The sequence below is a fragment of the Chaetodon auriga genome, chromosome 12 (genome assembly GCF_051107435.1).
Source record: "Chaetodon auriga isolate fChaAug3 chromosome 12, fChaAug3.hap1, whole genome shotgun sequence".
Classification (NCBI taxonomy): Eukaryota; Metazoa; Chordata; class Actinopteri; order Chaetodontiformes; family Chaetodontidae; genus Chaetodon; species Chaetodon auriga.
Window position 1 is genome coordinate 17,235,955 of NC_135085.1, and position 24,029 is coordinate 17,259,983.

The following is a 24,029-nucleotide window of genomic DNA, read 5'->3' on the forward strand; positions in this document are numbered from 1 at the left end:
AACAGGAAACCAGAAACAGTGAATGTGGATGGTAACTGCTCTGAAAGGTCATTATCATTAAAATATGGTACAGCATAGTATCAGTGCTTCTTTTGTAAGTACGTATTTTCACAGTGTGAATGGAACTTAATAAGCTCTTTATATACGCTATGTATCTGCTCTATATTACATGGTGCATTTTTTTTTGTCATCAAGGTCATTTTTACTTTAAACACTTCAAAGTGGAGTGAAATGTCATCCAGTTTACAACAGTCTGAAATCACAGCGTGCACACGAGTTACAGTTTGCCTTTTTCAGCTTTTTTTTCTCCAAACCTGGTAAGAGAAGCTGATGTTCCAACACATTAAGAACAAATATCTTAACCTTTACGGCACAGCTTGAGTCCCCGTGAAACATTAAACTAAAATGAGGCATGGAGTTTCGGGGTTTATTTTCTTTCTCAAAAACTAGGGAAATTTCTCCTTCGACTGCAGACACCCGCTCGCAGGGACGAGGAGGAGTATCATTTACCATTTTAAGAAGAGAATCCTGGGTAATAAGTGTGCCCCCTGATTATTTCTGAAAACTATTCCTCCTCCACTGGCCAGAGTCCAAACCTCCAAAGTAAACACAACTCTCACAGGGAGAAACATGGACATTCTTATTTACTGCATTTCATTCTAAACACAGTAATCTTTTTGTTAAATGCTTTTGAGCGGATGCCAAAAATGAAATGAAAATTAGAAAAATACACACTGTATAAATATGTGTGTTTTCATCACTGCTCGCTAGAATACAAACTCCACTTGAATAAACCACAAGTTTCTATTTGTCATTGCAAACTGCGGCTTGATGACTTAAACTGCAGCTCTCTGCAAGGGTATAAGACCAATATTGAGAGAACTGTATTTAGGCTGGTGTGTCAAGACAGCGTTGAACCACTACGAATACATACTGACACTATTTAGGATGAGAGTGAAGGTACATTTACTTTTCTATAATTCCAGCATTTGGTTGCTAAATTATTTTAGTAACCTAACGCTGAGGCACATTTATTTATAAAATTTCAGCTTGTCTGGCACCACAGATGAATATCTTCACTGTTCATTTGTTGATTTTTGAATATTTTGTTGCAAAAGGATAAAAAGGAAGATTTTTTTTCAAAAAATCTTGCATCAAAAATGACTCATGTGGACAGACGCCATGCATACATTGAGTGGAGACACTGGGTTTCCGGTACATTACCAACAGTCTTGATTGTGGACAGCCCTCCGCTTTTTCTTTTTTTCTTTTTTTTTTTTCAAGAAAGTTGTGGTAGACCAAAGTCATTTCCTGAAATGCCCTACAGTGAATAACATAGTGAGAGTCAAATGCTGGAGCTTGTGAGGTAGACTTTCATTAGAAAGCACAAAACAAAAGACCTGAGTATCCAAAAAGTTGAAATGAACCACAGAAACACCACTGACTTCAATGGAGTATAATTATCTATAATAAATCAACAATGGATTGCAAGTCACGGTACAGCCCAATGATCTCATTAGTAGTATCTCAGACCATAAAAAAGTACTCTCTGTACATAAAAGTTCCTGACTGAACTCAAATTGAGGAGTGCACACAGACTGTATGAAAGAAGTGGACGTAGCCGCTGCGATGGCACGGGTTTGTGGACCACCCTTTTTGAAGTTTGGTACTTTGGTCATCGCCATCTTTGTTTTTTGGAGCCAGACGTGACCATATTTGGACAAGAGGGTTGGATAGGCATTGCCGTGCCTCTATCCTGACTGACTGTGGTAGCAACTTGTCCATCACAAGGTAGCCACGCCCTAAATCATAGCCAGCTTTATCGTCTGTTTTACTCTAAATGGACCCAAAATTTACAAAATAAACATGGAACACTTGAACGTGGTTACTGAGTCCATAAACTCATTAGGAAACTGTTTGCTGAGGTAATAAATTAAGTAAGAAGTAAGGTCATTTTCTCATAAGTTTACATACATTCTGACTTCTTTTTGAAACCGGTGGAGTCGCCTCCTGCTGGTCAACAGAGAGAAAGCAGGTTTAAGGCTCTTAAAGGGGTCATGTATTTCTGAACTGAACAGTGATGCTTCAAATTGTTGGGACCTTTGCGCTGACCTCCCTAAAAGTTAAGTTAAAAGAAAATTTTTCCATCAAGATTACCAGAGATTTACAACATATTTCCACAAAGAGAATATACAGCACAAAAAGGCTGAGCTGTGGTCATTCAAGGGAACATCCTTAAATCCCTCAATTAAAGACTGATACCTGTCTGACTGGAAGCATTTTATCAGTAAAAGACCAACAAATGACAAAATCTTGACAGAAAAAGTAATCATAAGCTGCTCAAGTGATAGAGTGTGGCCTAATGGTGGCACTACGGGAACGGTTGCAGGGTCAGGAGATATGTTCATTTGACAAGTGAAAGGCAAGTTTCATGGTGGCACTAAATGACAAATGAGAGCACAGAAGCTGACTCTGCTCCATCAGTCACTGGCTGAGAGCCAAAATAACAGTATGGATTTCAACAGCCTCTACATCTCCATCTCCAACATGAACAAAATGCTGCATACAAATGCACACTGGCAGCAGGATGTCATAGGTGTGGAAAATGTGACTGAACAATATTAAAGATAACATGACATTTCATTAGTCGCCAGTCAGATTTTGATGTTTAAGTGCATTAATAGTCCCACAAACCAATCCTGCACATCAAATCCCTGAAGGGTGTAATCATGTCATATATACAGTGCATATATAGTGCTTTGTACTTCAGTTTGCCTGTATTATGAACAACCTGTAATGAACAAACCAAGGTGTGCATCATGGAAGATTTCATGGAAGATTTCTTTGCTAATACGAACCAAATGTGAGTTTGAATACTTTACATACATTAGATATTTCCTCCCTCTTGTTAGACACTTTTGACAGACGTATGTTGTGTGTGAGATACAGCATATTGGAGTGTGTTAGCAGATGTTGCTATAAATTAGATTAGTAATAACCCAACTATTAAATTGCTTATCTATGCGAAGGGGAGGGCAAGCTGTAGATACACACATTCTGTGTTATACCTCAGTGTTTTGGCATGTTTGGATTGTCAACATAAAACCTCTGATCACAACTCAGTTACTATTTTCCCTGGAAAATAGTGGAAAAACAAACCAAAATAATTCACTCTATCACTTCAGAGTCTTCCAATAATGCCTCTCTGTGCTGGCTGATCCGTCAGTGAGGATGAGATTTTTAGGTAAATGGTCATATAAAGTGAGACTTTCCTCTCCAGATCACACTTCATCACATGGATGATAAATAATATACAGATAATATTTACTCTGGTCTCTGTAAAGCGCCTCTATTATGGGAATACAGTCGAATGTTTGTTTTATGTACTTGTTTTGGTCATTTGCCATTCTTTACACCATAGGCTAACATTCACTTCCTTGTTGTTGGCATATAGTCAAAATTTGATCCCATGGGCTTTTGGACTTTCCTGTACGATTTTTTCTCTCTCCACGAAATAGGGGGGTCTCGAAAATTATAACTCCGCTGAATCTTGTTTTTAATGGCCTGTCCACTATCTGGAAAAAACGTGAATATGTTACTTTTGACATATTGCACCGCATGAATGTTTTAGCGGATGAGGTTCCTGGATATTATAAACTCTATGAGTCAGTGCCACTCCTCTTCAACTGTGCAATTTGCATTTGATGATAAAAACCACAAACCACAAGACTGGTTGTCCTTTGGAAATGCTTGCAGACCACATTCTGACTTAAAGCAGCATTTAGTTCCTAATTATACCCTGCTCTGGTCGTAAGCCTGAAGAACAGCACTTTTGTCCCTGATGGAAACATTGTGTGTGCACTGAGAGGCAGCATACATCTCATGAAGGCCGGATAGTTGTGATTGTGTTGTTCTCTCAAATTAACAAGGGCCATTCTTGCGTTATATAAGTGATTTAATACACAAAGTATGAGCCATCCCTCTAATAAAGCAATGCAAATGTGGCACTTTAATTTTCATCAAAAGCTTAAAAACTAACGGTTATGCAACAATCAAATGCACCAGACATTTCACAATATCTTAATGCATGTCACAGAAGTGTCAACTAATAATACTTGTGGCAGACTGCTGGCGGAAAAATGGGTTACAATGGATGTAAATATAGTCATTTTTATATACAGATTAAGGGGATTATGGGTTAAAATATATATATTTTAAAGTGGATTTATAATCCACAAGAGCTTTTTTCAGATCTAACAGATCGTGCGGTTTTCCTATACACACTGTAGCATTAATGGCCTATGATACCCTCGCAGACACAGCTTGGCAGCATCTACAGTAATCCTCCGAATCGGAGCAGTTGAGGATAAAACACCAGATAATGTCAGCGATCATATTAGCATTCAAAAAGCATCATTCAGTGATGTTGATGTTCATCGTGAGAGAGAGCCCCTTTAGCAGCAAAACATTCACTCATCATATGTTGAGAAATAGACCAGCCATCCTAAAATTGTCACTTTTTGGGTTAATTTAATTACATACCTGAAAATCGACTTGACCTGCAGCAACTATGAAAACAACATATGTGAGGTGGCAGAAAGTAGGGCACTACAATATTTATTAGGATTGACAGCAGGTACGTTCTAATGGACTCATCCATTTTTAAATTACACTTCCACCAAAATACACGCTGCTACAAGAAAAAAAAAAAAAAAAAAAAAAAAAACACAGGATAAGCCTGAAAATATCTGAAAGCTTTCCAAAGGTAATTTATTTTTACACAAAAGGTTTCATAAATGAATGATGACAGTGAATTGACTGTCAGGTCATGTGGCCTGATTCGGTGGTTCAGGTGGAACATTCAGCATGCAAAGGTTTTGTTTCTGTTCATTCGTATCAGCGTCTTCACTCCTGCCACTCATGCTTTTCTGTTTCAGCCTCTAATTAACGGCAAACCCACTTAACTTGCAGAACCTTGTTCCAGTATTGGAGCACTCGATCTCAACATCAATATTACAATTAGGTGCCTGCAGGGAGTGTTTCCAATTTATATTTCACTTTGTTTAACATGACAAAGACACAGTGTCTTTACAGACAGACGCTTTCACACGTCCACCACCATCGAGTCACCGTCAGGGTGTTCAAGCTTGTTCCTTAAAGAGACCGGGTCAACAACACACACAGCGTCAACAATGTCAAGGTTTTACCCTCGTTTTCATATACAGAAGGGCAAAATAACAATATAATTGCAATAATAGTTTGATAAAGTGTCAAAAATGACATTGCATTGATGGTTTAAAGGCAGCAGTTCACAAAAAACTATGTCAGCATCACTATCAATAAAAGACACACGTGATGATATTCCCTGTGAGAAGAAAGAGATTTTCTTGTATTGTTTAGCCTGAGGTAGCCGTAGCTTTTAATGGCTCAGGTTGTATTAAGTCATTGTGTACAGTGCTGCATTGTACAGGCTATTATCACCAATTTAAAGAGCTACATTGATTATTACTGTATGTGATAAGCGGTGACCTCCAGGGCTGAAAAGTTAATTACAAATTATGTTAAGGCTTAAAGCTATGCATGATTGTGGGCATGGCCGTTTTGAGAGACAGCTAGCTGGTAGGTTTCAGCAATCAGGCTTCATTTGGCCCACCTCAGCTCCACCCACGCTCCATCTCAATGCCCATTTTCAGTTTAGCTGGGAGTGTCAGGCCCTGCCAGGATGATGTCACAGAGACCATGGCCATGCTTTATACAGTATATGATATTCAACCAAATATTACCACCTGGGTATTTTATGTATAAAGCTCATGAGCTTTAGGAAATTACAAAGAGCATTCTTCACTACTTTGGCATTTTAAGCCCCAAACGATTAATTGGTTGATTGAGAAAAGCATTTATACAGCTCTTTTCTAGCCTTACTGACTACTGAAAATCCTTTACAACACAAGCCAGCATTTGCCCAATTACACGCACATTCATAAACAAGAACAGTGGCAGAGGCTACCACCTGCTGATCAGGAGTGATAACCATTCATAGACTCTTACACCAAATGCACAGCGTCGCAGACTGCAGGAGCCAAGGACTGAACCACCTACCTTTTGATTTGCGGACAACCTGCTACCTCCTGAACCACAGTCTCCAGACATAGCCTTGCCTAAACAGCCCAGCACATGATTTTGACCACATAATGGTCAAATTATGAACTAGAAAACTATCAAACATACACAAACTAATTTAGGCGTAGAAGGTCACACAGTGATGCCATTAACAGTAATAGCAGGGCACAACACGGTAATCAGCGCTGTGGATGCCGTTTAACATCTGAGTGAAGAAGCAGCAGGACAAAAAGGTGAAACATGTAGAGGGCAGCACTCATGCAATCAGCCTCTTTCCCACTGATAACCAAAGCAGCCCGCTGCCTGCTAAGAACTAGGACAAGTGCACTGTTTGTGTAAGACCCCTAATTGTAACTGCCTTCCCAATAAAGCCTCCAAATTGCAGACAAATTAGGCACCGCTTAATCACCCAAGGTGTCTCTCATTGCCTGCTAATGTTGCACCCTTTTGATTTGCTTATTGAAGGGGCTGCTCAGGGTGAACCTCGTGTGGATGGTCACGTTGATTGAGGTGCTTTTTAAAGTCGTCCTTCTGGCACAACCGAATTTAAAATCGTGAATCAAAGGTAAAGTCATGTGAGAGCTCCCTAATTTTAACAGAGTGGCAAAGAATAGGCATTACACTCTGATTTATGTCTTAACAACAAGAAGTATGTATCAGCTTCAAAGTGTAATTAATGTTGACATGTGGCCAAATAAGTTTAAAGTATTCCAATTTATCTTCAGCACAAGGTTATTCTTAATATTTTTACTGACCCACAGATTTTCCTGCTGCGTATAAATTAATAAGACATGATAGCAACAGCATTACTATGACCTTTTAAATGATATTTCAAATTTGCATATGTTGTGTCTTCCCCTAAAGCATTGCTGCACGGCTTAACATAAATAACATGAGCCATAAATCCTGGCGTGACTTCCAGGAAAATTCATTCACACGACACAAATAAAAATCACTTCAATCAAGCTGTAATTGAAACAGAGATTGCCGTGCAGTCTGCAACATTTAAACAAAGGTAAAAAGCAAAACAGCTGATCAAACTGGGTCCCTATTACGTTTGCTCGTCTGTGACCAATACATTTTATGTCGTTCTTTTCATATTACTTTTCAAATGCTGCTCACAGGCGTGCTGACTCTGTAAAAAGCCGCTCCACAAATCTGATTCTATAAAGCCACTAAATGATGGTGCTGAGCCATTAATGGATTAACTACAGAGATAGACAGAAATATCACATTATAACTACATTTATAGGATTTAATACATATCTGAGACACAAATGTTAATGCACACAGTAGAGGATGAAGATGACTGACTGCAAGCCCACATGGACCACACTGATGATGGTGTGCTCCCACTGAGAGGCCTGCAACCGGCTTGTCAGCATGGGCTTTTCGCTTTCCCCTTACTACAAGGTCACTGACGCTGAGGTCTTTGAACCGTGTTTTTATTTGACTGAAAATGACTTGAACTCATGGGTGAAAGGCAGAGTCTGTAGCAAAAGGCAAACGGCGTGCACAGATGAGAACAAGTCGATATCACAGGTACATTCAGCTCACAGCAAACACGACTGTGTGACAGTTTAAGTGAAGCTTAAGTGAAGCACGTTGGTCAATAAAAAGAAGCTTGAAAACAGAAAAGCATCCTTAAGGACTAAATTTGAAAAAAGTAGAACTGCATCACGGCACATGAAAGGATCATTCAGCTCCATGTCAGTTTCTGTAAATTTTGCTTTCAAAAGCCCCAAATCCATTTTCCATCCATCAACCAGTATCTAACTGGTTAATTCTGGACTGCATCTCCCAGTCAGCACTGATGAAGTGCGAGGTAGTGGTGATGTAGCTTTTGTCAGTGGTCAGAGCTAGCTTATCTGCCCTGGTTAGCTTGACTTTTAGCTCGTCCTTTTCTAGCTCTTTGAATCCCTCGCTCTCTACCACATTGATTGTCAGCATATCAGTCTCACATCTACTGGGTGATGGCCTTGGACCGGCACACATCGCTGTTTGTCCCGCCGGCTAGCAGCAACGTGATCTGCATCACACAATTTAGATGTGACCTCAATGTCTTTTTGGTGGAAATGTTCCCACACTGAGCCTCATGTAACGCCCTACATTTTTCATTTCACAGGCTTTTCACACTGCATTTAGCCACAGAATAAGGCAGCTGTTAGCCCCAAGATAAGCAAAGCCATAAGTGGAGTGTGTGTGTGTAAATTAACCTACAGACCGAGATATGTAACGGATCACAAACAGTTAACCGTTGACCTCCCTATTTCTGAGCTTTTTATTCCACGCATTCTTCTTCCTGCTCAACTTCTGATACCTACATTGCCCACAATGCAACTCGGTGCAACTCATGTAGCACCTAATGTAGCCTTGAGCTGCTACCTTGAAGCAAAGATGAGGAGTGGGCTGGAGAGGTCTGGTAAACTCAACTCTTTCTAACTCCATATCCACATATTTCTTTCATATTCGAACTTGTGGTCTTCAGCCTCAACCAACACTGACTCCAGTGACATCACTTGAGGCCAGATTCACAATATTTTTTGTGGCCCTGACTAAAGACATACGGTGTAAGGACAGTTTGTACAAGACGAATTTGGACATGGAATTCTAAAACTTTGTGGGAATAAATGGATGAAAATCTTCCAAGTTGATGTCATAGCCTCCAGAATTTATTACAGCACATGCTGAATGTAGATTCTTGATTGGCTTTTACAGTTCTTCACTGTAGCCCTTATGATGCAAATTATCCTTGAAAAAACCTCACCAATAATAACACATCAAATAAACTTATTCCACACAGAAGTCTGCTTCTTCCAAAAATTACCACGCCGCATTACATCACCAATAAAAACAACTGGAGAAATAAGCCGCAAACCTTAACGGATGTTCCAGCTTGAGCGTCACGTGGGAAGCTTGATACATTATCAAACTCAGTATTAAAACGCTGCTAGGTTACCATACAGTACATAGAGCAGCGAATCCACAGGCTCTGTTTCAAACAATGCCTCTATTAACTGCACATTTTCACACACATGAAAGCAGACGTGGTGCAGCTTGAAGTATAACTGAGTGACTCCAGCGCTGTGTAATTGATGCAATGCACTAATTCACCAACATGCTTTTGTTTGTCGAACAAACATAAACCTGCAACAAAATTTCAATATATTCAACCAAAATTCCGTGTTTTGTCTTGGTTAATTAACCTATTTGCTTACTCACCCTTTCATTTCTTACTATCCACTGAACATACAGGGCCACAGGGTCATATGGAGCCTGGCCCAGCACACACATCACCAGTCTACCAGAGAAAGACACAGTGAATGTCGGCCAATGAGCAATATCCTCTAATGCTGGAGGAAGAACTCATGCAAAAAATGTGCAATAACTCTTGGAATTAATCATAATCATAATCTGAGCTTCAATACACAATTAACATCACTTGCAAATGTCAGTCCCAAACATTAAATCCCTCCAGAACTATACAAGTTTACTCATATGGAGCAGTTTAACTGCAGATATGTGATGACTTGAACTTCGCAACCACATTCAGAGTTTGTGCTCCCATTGGCTCACATGTTAAATGCCATGGAGCCAAAGCAGGAACGTTCAGCCAAACTCTGCACTGTTATCTGAATTTAAACTGGCTGAGATTTCCCCTATACTGCAGTGTGAGGGTTTCTTACTTATTGCTGGAAAATCTGGAGCTGTGAACTGCATACTTACAAACCCATAAGCCCCAGAGTTTTGCAATGAAACTAATAAAGGTCCTTTTAAGAAATCCAGCCTCCTCTCAGCCATAAGCCATGTGCCAGGGGAGTATTCCTACCCAAGATTTGAGCTGCTTCCAAATCATGTAAACAACTGGATCAGATGTGTGAAATCCTGCTCTTCCTGCTCCAGATAATTTGGAGAATTGACTAGGCACTATCTACAAACTCAATTCTTGGTGCATTTAGCAGGGTGGAATGAGAGTGGAGCTCCTGTATATTTGAAACTCAATCCCTTCACCAACAGTGGGGGTAGGGCTGAGCTGAACCGTCGGTCAATGGCAAAGGCATCTACATAGCTGAGAATTTTCACATGTCAACTCAACGGAGAAACTCTGGGATTCCAAGCATATTGCCTGCAAGGAAGTCTGCACCACAATATTGATACAGCAGGTAACTGATGAAAAAGGACCACAAACTCATCATAGCGCTGGCAATCAATCAGCGCGTCCCTGACTTTTTGAACCATTGACGTACAATACACTACTATACTTCTCTTCAATAATTTCTTAGTGCAACGTTTGAGTGAAAACTATGCCTGTGCTCGACATTCTCAACAGAGAGAGAGTAGAAGATGGAAGCCAGACCACCTTATCAAAGACTGACAGCGGCGAGGCAGCTTATCACTCGGAAATGTGTCAAATGTTTGACACATGGCTGTGGCTTTAACTTCTCTGAGATAACCGTCAGCACATACAGTATGTCTCGGGTGCTTTGAAAAATCATTTCATTTCTGACATGCCCCTCAAAAAAGAGAGAAGAGGGCGAGGCGTGTGGGTGCATTTGTCAGCTGTGGTTCACTGAAGCATCTTTTGCGCCATTAAATATTGCCTCCTTTGCCTCCACTCATCTCTGTCAAACTGCTACTCATCAGCTTTTGAAAATGCATCATTCACAGGATCATCAGGCACAAACAAGCCAAATTAAATCCATCATTGTGTCATCAAGGTTAAAAAATATTGGCATAAAACAAAAGGAAAATGCCAACTTTGCCGCCAACTCAGACTCGTAGAGCCAAACTGCATATCTTCATGAATGCTGAAGTTCACAGGGCAGAGGCACATCATTAAAGTATCTGTTGGAGGTGTAACTTTTTCAGCGAGGTGTAAAAGTGGCATTGAGTTACACATACTCCAGCATTCTTCAAGTGGAAAAGTTAAAAAAAAAAAAAAAAAGAAGCAGAGGTCACGCTAAGTCAAAAAAACAAGGCCTTTCCTGAGTCAAACACTGCCATGGTATAACCTTACCATGCTGGTGAAACTGAAGACTCTCCTATTAACACACATGTTATGAGTCTGACTCGCAGGCCCTCTAAAAAAGGAGCAATGTGTCAGTCAATCCAAAAAATAAAAAAGATAACCATGCTACAAGATGTATGCATCTCTAAGAGAAAGTTCAAGAAATTAGATCATTCTGCAATTATCTCAGGAATCCTCCCAACTACTGTAAGCCTCTGCAGTGAAACAGAGCATAATGATATGCGTGTGAAGGGTATTTTCCCACTACAAGTTGCCTCTGTGAGCTCAATCCCGTGCTGATCCCAGGAAAATTCAGGCAAACATGTTAACCGACCGGTGACGACAGCGAGTTACTCACAATCTACAGTGACAAGCCATGAGCAGCGGCTACAGACACAGAGTTTACACCTCCGTGCTGCTTAAATCCACACTAGGTGCTGTAAAACAAAATTGCACACAGGACGTCTCAAATCTGCCATTTGGATGGAGAAATCACATCTCGCCAAGGTGGGTATAAATACCGTCTGTGCACTGGAATACGCCCTCTCAAATCCTTTATATGCTACCACTGATTTCCATTTCCCCACAGTCCATCAAGCACAATTACATGATACTCTCTAAGCTGAGAGTGTAAACATGTTATTTTCGGTTTGCTTCAGTGCCCGGATGATGTGACATTTTACTCAAAAAGTGAGCGCAGTGTCTGAGCACCATCTCCAAAGAGCTGCAGATTCCTGTGGTTTAAAGCACTATCCATAACTACACCTCAAACACAACTTTAAAAGCTTTCCTGGCCTATTGTCACCCCTTCAAACTGTTTATTCACATCTAGCCATGTATCTTGCTCCGTGGAGTGAAGTTTCTGGGTAGTTTTCCACGCCGAGTACGACAATAGAGTAGAAAAAAAAAATAAGAAAAACAAGCTCACTCCAGTTGTGATAATTTCAAACATATGCAGTGGCTTAAAAGACTTATTGTAATGACTGTCAGCTTTTTAATGAGGGTTGTGATTTCAAGCGGTTGCTTGATGTGATGCTATTCTCAGCATCCAACCTTCTTTGTAGCAACTCGTTATGAAACGATCATAATACCCTACGATCAATTAAAATGCCACGACCTAACATAACAATCCGTCATAGTCTTTTTCAAAATTTTACACAGCAGAAAACATAAAAGGTGGCAGCCTGCAGTGATGACATACAATACTGTAGTGTGTTAGAAATTTAAGTACAAAAAAAGTCATTACAAGTACACTTTTACTTTTTGTACTGACTTAAAGTATGTTTGACATTTACTTTAAAAGTGTACTTCTAAACTGATATAATTAAATTCTGCTTAAAATGAATGAACTATTACTACTGTAATACTTAAACTGGTTTCCAAAGTACTTAAAAGTACGTGCACTTTATTGTAAGTGTATTATAAACTTTACTTAAGTGTACTTTTAAAAAAAAATGTACTACATTACAAATACTTTTAAGTATCATATTAGTAAAAAAAAACATAGTTTTAAAAGTATAGTCATTTTCAAGTCCCTTGTCATACACTATTAGCATGCTTAATTAAAGCGCACTTTAATTTCACTTCATTTTAAGTATATTTAAGTATTCCCACACAATGGTTATATAATGATACAATACAATTATACTGCAGCTGTGTTTTGAACGCTCATGAATCATGTTTCACTGGGGGATGTGAGTACACTTACAGCTTGTAAAAAGTTGTGCCAGTTTAGCATCTATTTACACTTCAAGTATACTCAAATATTTCCTAAGTGGTAGTCAAGGACTACTTGAGGACACTTGAGTATACTTGAAGCTGACAAAAATAGCACAAAGTGTATTTAGGACATTCTTCAAAAAGTATAATTTAAGTATTGTACGTTATCGTCTGGGAGTCCAAAGTGGCCGTCTGCTGTGACATGAGAGTGGAAATGAGAACTGGCATCAAAAAGTACTGTTGAGACTCTCACCAGGCATTTATGGTTCCTAACTTAAAGGGGTAGTTTGACATTTTTTTTAATTTTAGCCATTAGTTATACATATTATATTATTATAACGTAGGAAAAAGTTGCAGAAGTTATCACAAACCGTTAAAGAGAACATTCTCCGAGTTTCAGCGGGAACACAAGCGACGCTTTGTTCAGCGTGTACACAGACATGCACTAATGTCCACAGACTGAAGTTAGTATGATGAAAACATGCGTGACGGTTTGACAAATGTATGCAAGATCACACACAAACACATGGGTGATTTTAGTGTCAGAAACTGCAGAAACAGCTGATTAAGACAACAGGAATTTGTAGAATGATAATATGAAAACAGCATATCATCATAATACCGTATGACTCTGGCTAAAGGTCGTTAAACAATAATACTGAATTATTGCCAAGCCCTACAAGCCAGCTATATTATATGATATTGCTATACTGGTGAACAGGAGTAATTCCATACGTGTCTGTGCTGTCGAAACAAACATTATTCTGTGAAAAGTATGAAACTTGAAGTAACTGTAGAGGAGCACGCTGAGAAAAGTGGGCATAGCAAACTGGTTAATTACAGCCCTTCAGGCTCTGCTTTCAGAAATAAGAGAGGACAAAGTGACCGATGTCTGGTGATTTCACGGCCACGGGGGCGTCCAGCACACTTGAAAACAGGACGAAACTTGGAGGAAAACAAGAAATGATGACCAATCAAACTGCCTGTATATACTCCCTTTAAATGCACTTGTGCTTTGTACAAATGAACAGCCATTACTGCACATTCCTTGGAGGAGATAACACATTTGAACAGTGTTGTTCTTATCTTGCAATGATTAGGCGATGATGCAAAGAGACCGATAGTTTCTGATATAGGTGCTTCTGCCAGCCCCACAGTTTATTCAACTTATTTTGAACCTTTTTTTAGGCAGACGAATAGCTGCTAATGAAACAAATACACGACACATTGTCCACCTGCACTGTGAAAAGACAGTGGGACTTGATTTCTAAACCTAATCACAGCTATGATGAAAAGTGTTTCATCCTTTAGTGTCAATGTAAAAATTAGGCCCCATAGAAATATGTCATAACTACCTTAGCGCTGGTTTTAAGCTAACTCCCTATTTGCTGTTAGCCAATGGGGAAGAATTCCTGTAGAAATAATAAAGCAAAGTTAATCAAAATCTGTAAGAACTATACAAAATCAAACCTGGAAATCCAAAATTCAACCCTTCCAAAAAGTGGCTTGAATAGCTTTTAAGTGCACCCATCCCAATATGGCCTGTTACAGCTGATGCTGATTGGGAACCCACATGCTAGATTATCCCTGAGTCTGTTTGTGTGATTTTTCTGGGGTGGATTTTTGGTGGATTTCTGCCAAAACGACAGCTCACATTCACTCAAGCTAAGCAACAATTAGCGATCCTCCGCTGCTAAAATTGAACTAGCTGGATAAAAGAAAGTAAACTGTGTTAAGACGGGGGCCTTCCTCTGAGTCATTTCACTGTCTCTCATTGGCTCTGATTGGCAATGTCTGACAAGTGATCATTGCCAACCCTGTAAAAGCCGCTGTGATGCTCACAAATGTCAGTGGAGATTGGTTAAGCCAAGCGTAAAAGCACACCGCTAATGGACTGCTGTAAAAGACACTTTTCCTGTAAGTAAAATCTGTTCATAGCGTGGAAAAAAAAAGAGAAATCCTGCTAATTCCTCACACCAAAATCGCACTTTGCTACTTAATCATTCCTGACATACCTCCCACTGCTTCTTCTCAGATTTGGGAGTGGTAAGGGTCACGATATAAAGTCTAGTCGTGCACACAAAAACCTAACAAAAACTGAGCCTTCCATCCTAAAATAACCCTTAAGAGAACACCGTGCACTGATTATACCTGTGTAAGTATATCTGTCAGTGGGCTTTTCCTTTAATGACAGGAATAAGAAAGGACAGCCAGTCGACAGATACGTACACCGAGATGAGCCAATGGCTCGTGGCAGGTCTCTCTTGTCCCTGTGTGTCTTAATGGGGCCTGATGAGAGAGGGAAGCAAGATCAAGGCCCCGTCCAAGCCGTTTGAACTCCCTGAGTAAATACAGCATGAAATACTGGTTGTGTGTGCCATTTGCATCACCAAGCCACTCTTTTCAAACAGATTTCAGATTGATTTACTTATAATAGAGACGAAAGCCGTGATATCACAAGAGACCATTAGGGTGTTGATAAAGAGGGAACATGATCAGAGTCTGATAAAGAGAAACCTCATTCATTCAAATGGCACATTTTCATCAGTCAGAGGTAACATATCTTGCAAAGAGGCCATGGTGAGAGGAGCTTCACATTCATGTCAACTGTAATTTTTGGGATGAGGAGTGATTTGATTTTTAAATGGCTATGAATCAGTGTGGCGCATTAAAACTGGAAAACAACACTTTTTTTGTGGGCTTGAAAGATAATGAGACATTGCAGTTGGGGGGTGGGGGGGTTGGGGGGTTGTGGGGGTGCAATGTGGAATCAATTAATGTTGCTATAAATATTACAGCACTATCACAACAATTGTGTGTCTCATGGTGTCAAATTATTTTTTGTGTTTTGTGTAACCAATCCTGTTGTGTTTTTACAAAATCTTATGATTTACAAAGGAATCTGTTTTACAATTTAAAATGTACTAAGTTATAATGAGAATGTTGGCACAATGTGTTTATATGGAGAGACAAAGAAGAAGAATATTTAATAAACTCAAAATCACTCAGGCTTGCATAGCAGGGTCAACTGTATCATCTCTAATTAAGGAAATAATAATAACTCTCTGTATGAAGCTGCAGAGTAAGTATAATTAAATAGGCAGTCTAACAGACTGAAGACTCTGCAGTTTTCCCCAAATTAGTCAGCAAAAAGCACATTGGTGGCATACATTTAAGGAGATCCTCAGTTTCATACTCCATCTGACACCAACTGGAACAAAATTATCATAAGTCATCCAGGAGATCAGTTAAAAGGGCATGCAGAAAATGAATTTCAATATTAAAGCCTGTTTCACAAACGCACCAGCAGTTCACATGAATTAGTGAGAAGTAATCCGCTGCCCCTAATTACCGGAGACAGATTGAGATGAGATTATCCAGCACTCTAATCTGTGTTATGAAGTTCCATTGAGGGTAATTTGCCTGAATTGGATATAGCTACTCTGAAGGGGGGATGCAGTGTGTGTTTTTTAGGGCCATGGAGACTTTTAAATGATGAAATAAGGGCAAATGTGAGGCAGTGATTTATTATAAAGAGTTATCTTTTGTGTGCATTTTAGGGTAAATTTCTCTCCTGTTACAGGCAACCGGTAATTGGTTACTCATGTCTGGAACATCACATGAGTTTATATTTGGGTATTTTAACACTTCATTATCAGTCATTTCAGTTTAGTTTGATTTAATAAATTGTGTGTGAAATTGATGGCATAAAGCAATTTTCTGCCACACTGAGGGACCAAACCAAGAAAAAAAGTTGGTTTAAAGGGATCCATAACAGTTATTTTCCGCATGTAGTCGAACTCAAGTTAAAGCTGCCTTGTGCACTACAAAACATGACAGTCCCTCAGTCGTGTTTTGTGCAGAGCAGACATAATGCAGGGCTACAACGGGCTGATACAGCTTTCGCCCCTCCAGTGAGGACCCAGACACATGCAAGTCATCACGGAGGAAAACACAGTCATGAGGCAGAAATTAAATGCTCACTGAGGTTCCTGAAAGCAGCGCTTCCGCTTAATAAATGTGATAACTGGGTAAGTGAGGCAGCCAGTCACACTGAACAAAGGCTCTGTGAGGTCGTGCTTTGTCTGTGAGCTGTCGCTGCAGAGCGCCTGCTGAGGTGCACGGCACAATGGAGAGATTCCTTGTCTGTTCTTGTATCAGCCAATTTCCTCCAAAATGCTGGATAGCACATCTGCACCCAGCCAGTTCCCAGTATTGTACCAGTGAATGTTTGCTTCCATGATAGCAGGATATCATCATTTATAAACTGAGCCTGTGGAAAGCGGCACAGTCCTGTAGTTTGACAAACCGTATGTCTCAAATTAAAAAGTTTTGTATTCTTTCTCTAAACAGAGACACAGACTTTCCACTCTTAACTTTGGCTTTCAGTGAAATCTACGTACCGTTTGGTCACAGTTTGGAAACAAATTACCTTTTTGTGGAGAGGAAGACTAAGCAAACACCAAACTTAAAAACGGGTAAACATCACTCACAGACAGAGCCTTTTAACGAGTGAATGTTGAATCAGCTATAAATACACGGCTATGTTATAATTGTTTTCCTCTGCCATCTAAACCAATGAGCCTACAGGTCCACTGCGGTACAGTGATGGACCACATCACTGGGAAAATGCACTGTACCTCAGAGCCTGGGCGAACTGCCTGTTGAATGCACAACGACCCTCAGCCAAAACACACACAGAACTAACTTGGTGCGCTGCTCTGCCTGCACAGTGTGTGTGTGTGTGTGTGTGTGTGTGTGTGTGTGTGTGTGCAGCAGGCCTTCTGGAAACAGCTATGGCAATATTGGAGAGCGCAATTATAAATCACAATGTCGGGCAAGACGTAAATCATTACAGCTGTGAACCAAAGAAGTGAAATTGTTCAGGTGCTGCTGAAGTTATGAATGAAATCTTTACTCCCATTCTGTTTGCAAGGATTACTTCAGTGGTGAGGTGAGAGCTTTACAAAACCATGTAACAATCCATAGTAAACACAATGCCCTGCCTATTACAGGAACTAGGTTACCAGGCGCTGCTTTGCACAAACACTGTTATTGTGCTGTTACTGTGGGACAATGCATTTAATAGAACAACAGCGTAATCACTAATCACCGCAGCTTGTTTTTTAGGAGCCCTGTCTACCTTTACAGTCCAGTAAAAAGTGTCAATACTGCGTGCCAATACAAAACTGTGTCTTCTACAATTTACGCTGACGCACAATCTATTTGCAAGGCAGCCTGTGTTCACTGGCAACACGCCGATGTCAGAAGAAGTGTGTGATTAGCAGCGCAGAAGCAATTAAAGTGTGGAGGTGACCTGAGCACAAAGCTTGTGATGTCGACATTGGTTCCCTTTCTGCCTTTTTACTCTGAAGGTCAGCATCTTTACCTCACCTTGAACACGCACCACCTTGATGCTGAGATGCAAAGAGCGGATTTAGTGGAAATCAAAAGCTGAGGGGAAATTGTGCAGGTGTGATGAAGGTGCACGTTTTGCCTGATTAAAAAATCAGGTGTCGTTGCAGTTTCCTCAACTTTTCCTCATGCAAAAGGCTTTCCAGCAGTGAACAGCTGCAGTAATAGCTGCTCCTCTGCCTGCTCTCTGACATGCTGTCAGTGATCTGTGCACGGAGGAGGCACCGCAGGACCTCTACAGTGTAACATCAGATCAGCATTTCGGTTATTACACGGGGTGCACGGTTGCATGTGAGTACATTGGTTATGTAAAAGATAAATTAAAAAAAAAAAAAAGACTTACCAGACATAAACTGCTGAGTAGTGAGATGAGAAGAAAGTCCAGATTGTGGAGCAGCAGAGCGGATCCCATCCCTGACCTGAGGCAACTCTACCTCCAAGAGTCCTTGCGGGGCTCAAACAGACGCTGCTGATGCTCAGATGAAATGATTTCAGCTACTTAACACTCTTCAAAGTGGAACGAGTTGTGTTTTTTTCACTCCATCTGGCCTCTCGATGCTCACGGCTGCTTGTGAAATCATAACTCTGTAATCGCCCCGCTCTGCCCTCGATTTAATTTCCGATAATCTACTATATGCCCAGGCTCAGCCCGCTCTCTTTATTTCTCTGCATCTGTCTTTTTTCCTCTTCTGAAATTACATCCACATGTCAGAACTATTTATGTCGCTCTCGCTCTGCGGTGGGAAGTTCAAATGATTCTTTGTAGGGAAGAAACCAACGCTGTATTTTTAGGTCTTTTAAATTTCCCCTCAGACTAACTTAAACACTTCAGTATGGAGCTGTGCGCCTTATGGCTTATTCCAGGCTTCTCCTCCAAACGTTAGATCAGTGCTGGACAAAAAAAATAAGCCCGAGATGTATCACTCCATCACCAGCCGATGTTGAATTTCACAATTTGATTCCCTCTGACTCATGTCACCATCAACGCAGCCCTCTGTGGAAGCAGCAGGCTCTCAGACAGGGTTTCCTTCTAGCGTTAACCAATAAAAACTTGTGACACAGCAGAGGGTGAAATTAAACTTTTCATAAATTGCTCTACTTGCTTTGCGCGAATCCGCTCAATCCACGCACTGTCGCGCTTCACTTTGCTTGTTTACGCGTGTTTTTTTGACGCGCAGCGGAGACATAACGTGGAAATGTGGCGTTTGTGTTGTTTCCAGAAATCGCGTTCAGCTGTAACAGAATCTAGCGTGGCAGCTGTGCAGCAACTGAATGTATGAAAGTCCCAAAACGGGCTCTGATTACGAGCGGTGATGTTAAAAAAGCTGAGAAGCAGAGAGAGACGCCAACTTCGCTTCAAGAATCTCTACTTACTATCATGAGAAAGCCTGGCGGACAGACAGATCGCAAACGCCTGAGTGTTTCTGCGCTGTGAACGCAAAAGTTGAAGTTTCTGGTGTTGGGCAGCGGCTCCAGATGTGGCAGGCGGCAGGTCGTGTTCAGTAGTGAGTATGTGGATGGAAAAGGGGGGGCGGAAAGGAGGCAGGTAGGGTGGAGCGTAACGGCCTCTCATTGGTGCGCGCTCTCTTACGTCGGAATAAACCACGACTCCGAAATGACATATTTTCTCACCCCTCAAACAAACTCTACATTCAACAGATCGCGGGGCCTTCGCCAAACCGCTTTTTTCCCCCTGCAGTCTCTCAAAAGTTGCATCTAGCAGGATTGGATTACCGAGACATAATGCAGGAGATGTCCGTTTTTATCTCAGGCGCCCATCTGCTGCTTTACTGGGATTTACTTGAAATCACTGAGAGCTCTTGGTTAACAATTCTCTCTAACTTATGTTTGGAAATCAAACACTGGGTGATTTTGGCCTGCAGCATTGAATGTATGAACATTTAAAGGAAAGTAAAAAAAAATCTGTATATTAAAATGTAGATTTTCTGACATGTCTGACCCTGACCTGTTTTATTTAATTCATGTGTTATTGACATTAGTTTACTTCCTTTTTGAGGTCCTACAGGTCCTTCTGCTGCATCCTTAATAATAATAATAATAATAATAATAATTGCAAAAGCAACCAATTTTCACTTCAGATTTAAAGGACCAGAGTGTGGGATTTAGTGGCATCTAGTGGTGAGGTTGCAGATTGCAACTCACCTCACCCCTCCCTCTCGAAGCTTGTAGGAGAATCTATGGTGGCCACGAAACTTGTGAAAAGGCGCTCTCCTGAGCCAGTGTTTGGTTTGTCCGTTCTGGGCTACCATAGAGTCTTGGTGGACTCTGTGGAAGAGGACACGCTCCCTCTGTAGATACAAAGAATGAAAACACAACGATTTTTAAGTGATTCAACACTGCACAGAGAATATTTTCTTCTGACTTTATTCAACCCAATATGAAAAGTATTAAGAAAAGTAAAAGCTAAGCATAAGCATAAGCGTTGTTGTTGCTCTAAATAAAGAAATAATGTGCAAGTAACTAACAGGCTATTCATGAACCAATATATTTAGTCATTTTATTTGCCAAAAAAAGTCATTCACAGACAAAGAAGCATCTTGTTATACACAGTAACATTACTAATGTTTGAGGTTATACCCGAGAGAAGTCAAGCTTTCTGTTAGACCTCATATGCACCCGAGTGTGTGTGTGTGTGTGTGTGTGTGTGTGTGTGTGTGTGTGTGTATGTATGTGTTTGTAATGTGATTTCCTGTCTAAATTTCTTAGATGGTTTAAGTTAGATAAAAGGTGAAAGATCAATATTTCACAAAAAACAGCCAAGATTAGATATCTAGGGCCCAATCTGTTCCACTTGAAAATAGGACTTGAAGGAACAGTGTGTAAGGTCTTTGGGGATCTTTCGTCAGAATGGAATATAACGTATATATAATATAATATTTTCTCAAGTTTCACAGCCACTGTAATTTCTCCCACAGGTTTGAAGAGAGAGGGGTGACGTGAGGGGTATTCAGTTGATTGTTGTCTGCAACCTTACCTCTGGATGCCACTAATTCTGCACGCTGGTCCTTTCGATAACGGCTCTGAATGCTTCTTCTAACAATGGGTGCAGCATAAAAAGTACTGTCAACACCAATCACAGAACATGTGGAAATCAAACTTTCACAGCTGGGGTCTCTTCTGCAGCAGAAAACAGCCTTTTGTCAAAGTGAGCACAGAAACACGCTCTTAATGAATTCTGCAGTTTACGATCACAGCTGTTTGTTATAAAAATAGTGACAATACAATGCGAAAATAGCATCGTGCATAACCAGAGCTGCTCATTCTAGTAGCTATTACACTCCAACAGCTGAGGGTGCAATACGTTTTTTTGCATGTGTGGTCTCAATAGTGAACAAGCACTTAACTGTGGCGATGTGAGTGAAATGTTCCATCTATTAAACCTTGCAGGGCCACAGCCATGATAGTGGAATAATTGTGTAATTCAGTAGTCACCTCACTCTACTGTTCCACTGTTTGTAACACCGAGCAGCAAACAAACACTGAAAATAGGTCTTGTGTTAAAGCTTTCACTGCTGACTCCCAGTGATGGACTGCCGTCATGGACGGAGACACATTATGCATTATCCAACAGAGAGAATACTGTTTCAGCTGCAGAGCCATTCACCACCATATGTTACCGCCACACAAAGAGCGGAGATCTGGCACAAAAGAAACCACACTTAAGAGGCATTTATCCTCTTGTGGAATCTCAAGTTGTTGACAGTATCATCACATGACACCACCATCAAATTTTGATTTGCCTGCACTTATTACATGTGCAGCTACACTACAGTATGCACACTCCCTCTTCTGCTGTTCTTCCTGAGGCTTCTTCCTTTTTCTCCCCTTTAAAGCACTTTTTTGGGGAGATTTTTCTCATACAAATTGAGGGCCCAAGCGCAGACGTTTTCATATGCTGTACAGATTGTAAAGCCCCTTGAGGCAAATTGCGATTTATGATACTGCAGGATATATGAATAAATAATTTGACATGTGGACCTCAAGCTGCGCACTTGATCTGTATTTAAATATTAGTATCCAAGTTCTCCTGGATAGCATTCATGAGCAGTATATATACACTGAATACATGATGCATTTTGCTAAATAAATTTGTCCCAGATCTGCCTCTGGATTGAAATTAAAGTTGAATATGAACTTACATCAAATGCAATTTTAAACCAAGCATAGAGAGATACAAGAAATCGTTTGCAAGTCAAATTAATGCTATTTTTTATACTATTATCTATATTTGTGTATACATGTGCATGTGATTGATGTCTGTTGCTGTGTTGCTTTGCTCAGGAAATCAATGATTGAAGCAAAAACTGAACAATACTGAGATGTTCTTTATTATTTTTCTTTAACTCATTCAGTACCAATATGACAGCAGCACCTGCGTCTCACACTTGTGCATGAACGGCATGTGTGAAACACACAGGTGTTTGTGCAGCATGAGAATACTGGTGCATATTTTCTTTTAGGCTTGATTCCCATCATGAATAGGTTATTCCAGGGGTGAGAGACAATGAACAATATGAAAGCTGTCATCAACAAACAGCCAGCAATAAGACTTGTGACCATATATATTCTCATCTGCCATGCAGATGATTGCACCCTACTGTGTTTTCACAGGAAACTGAACATACTGTAAGCTGCAGAAGATTAGCAGGGGGGACGTATTCATGACATATTCATGGTCTCCATTCCGCCTCTAATCCGTCAAGGTCTCTTTTTTTGAAATCTGTCTTCTCTTTTCAAACAAAAGACAAGCTAAGAAAAACAGGACAAGCTTTTCTTTTTCAAAGCGTTCTCTCTGAAAGGTTAAATGTGCCTTTAAGCCAGTTAGCATATCTCCGTGTCACTTTCCATGGGTATGGTACTCATCCTGGCTATGGAAATCTTCTGATCCTTGACATCCATCTGGAATGATTAATATCCACCTCCTGTAAGTATCCCAAGTGCCTGGCAAAATGTCACCCATTGCAGGCAACAAAACAAATGAGTCCTTATTAACATGGGACAAATATTAAGGGGTGTGAGTGGTGTTCATTCACTGAGCCATTAGCAGTGTACAGAATGATGGTGTCATTCTCTTAGAAAGTGCTTGGCAGGCTGCCATTTTAGTCTGAGTCTCACCCAATCGTGAATCCATTTGTTGATGCTTCTTTTCATTCACTCATTATTCACGAGTCAGACGTCAGTGTTAATGAAAACGTTCTAAGGAAAGTGAGAAAATTGCACCAGGTTGTTGGACACATTAGTGCCATAGATACAGAGTGTGCACCAAAGCTACAGGACATTGCATTAACAGTAATATATATATATATATATATATATACATACACACTCACAGCTCATCATCACGTGTTGATTTTTAACTATAGATGTTAGATTATGTTCCAAACCATGAACTGGCTTTTCATTGGATGCTATTGTCCACCTCACCCAATGGGCTTTCTCTGATGTTTCATTTTTGACAGCAGCAGTAAGACATTACATTTATTACTTATTTTATTCATGATTACATTTATGTTGGCTTGACATATTCACTAAAAACAACTGAAGCAATATAACATGTCCTAAATATCTACAACAATTGAGAAAAGGGGAAACTGAAACCTTATATGTGCATGACGCATTTCCTAGAAGTCGTGTAAAAAAACCACATATAAACTCAAAGCACATGTATGTTTTGGCCACACGATGGTTTTCATGTGTGAGCATTTTTTTTTCTTTTTTTACTTATGGTTTCATGTAGCACGCATGA

General features: G+C 40.2%; 1 protein-coding gene across 1 annotated transcript in view; it reads right to left on the reverse strand.

The window, feature by feature from the left end:
* pth1r (parathyroid hormone 1 receptor) overlaps positions 1-18,900 on the reverse strand; it is a 46,282-nt gene extending 27,382 nt beyond the window's left edge. The window contains exon 1 of the mRNA XM_076744076.1: positions 18,606-18,900. Coding sequence (XP_076600191.1) covers positions 18,606-18,674 — 69 coding nt within the window. The 5' untranslated portion in view covers positions 18,675-18,900. The remainder of the gene's footprint in view (positions 1-18,605) is intronic.
* Between the last annotated feature and the right edge of the window lie 5,129 nt (positions 18,901-24,029).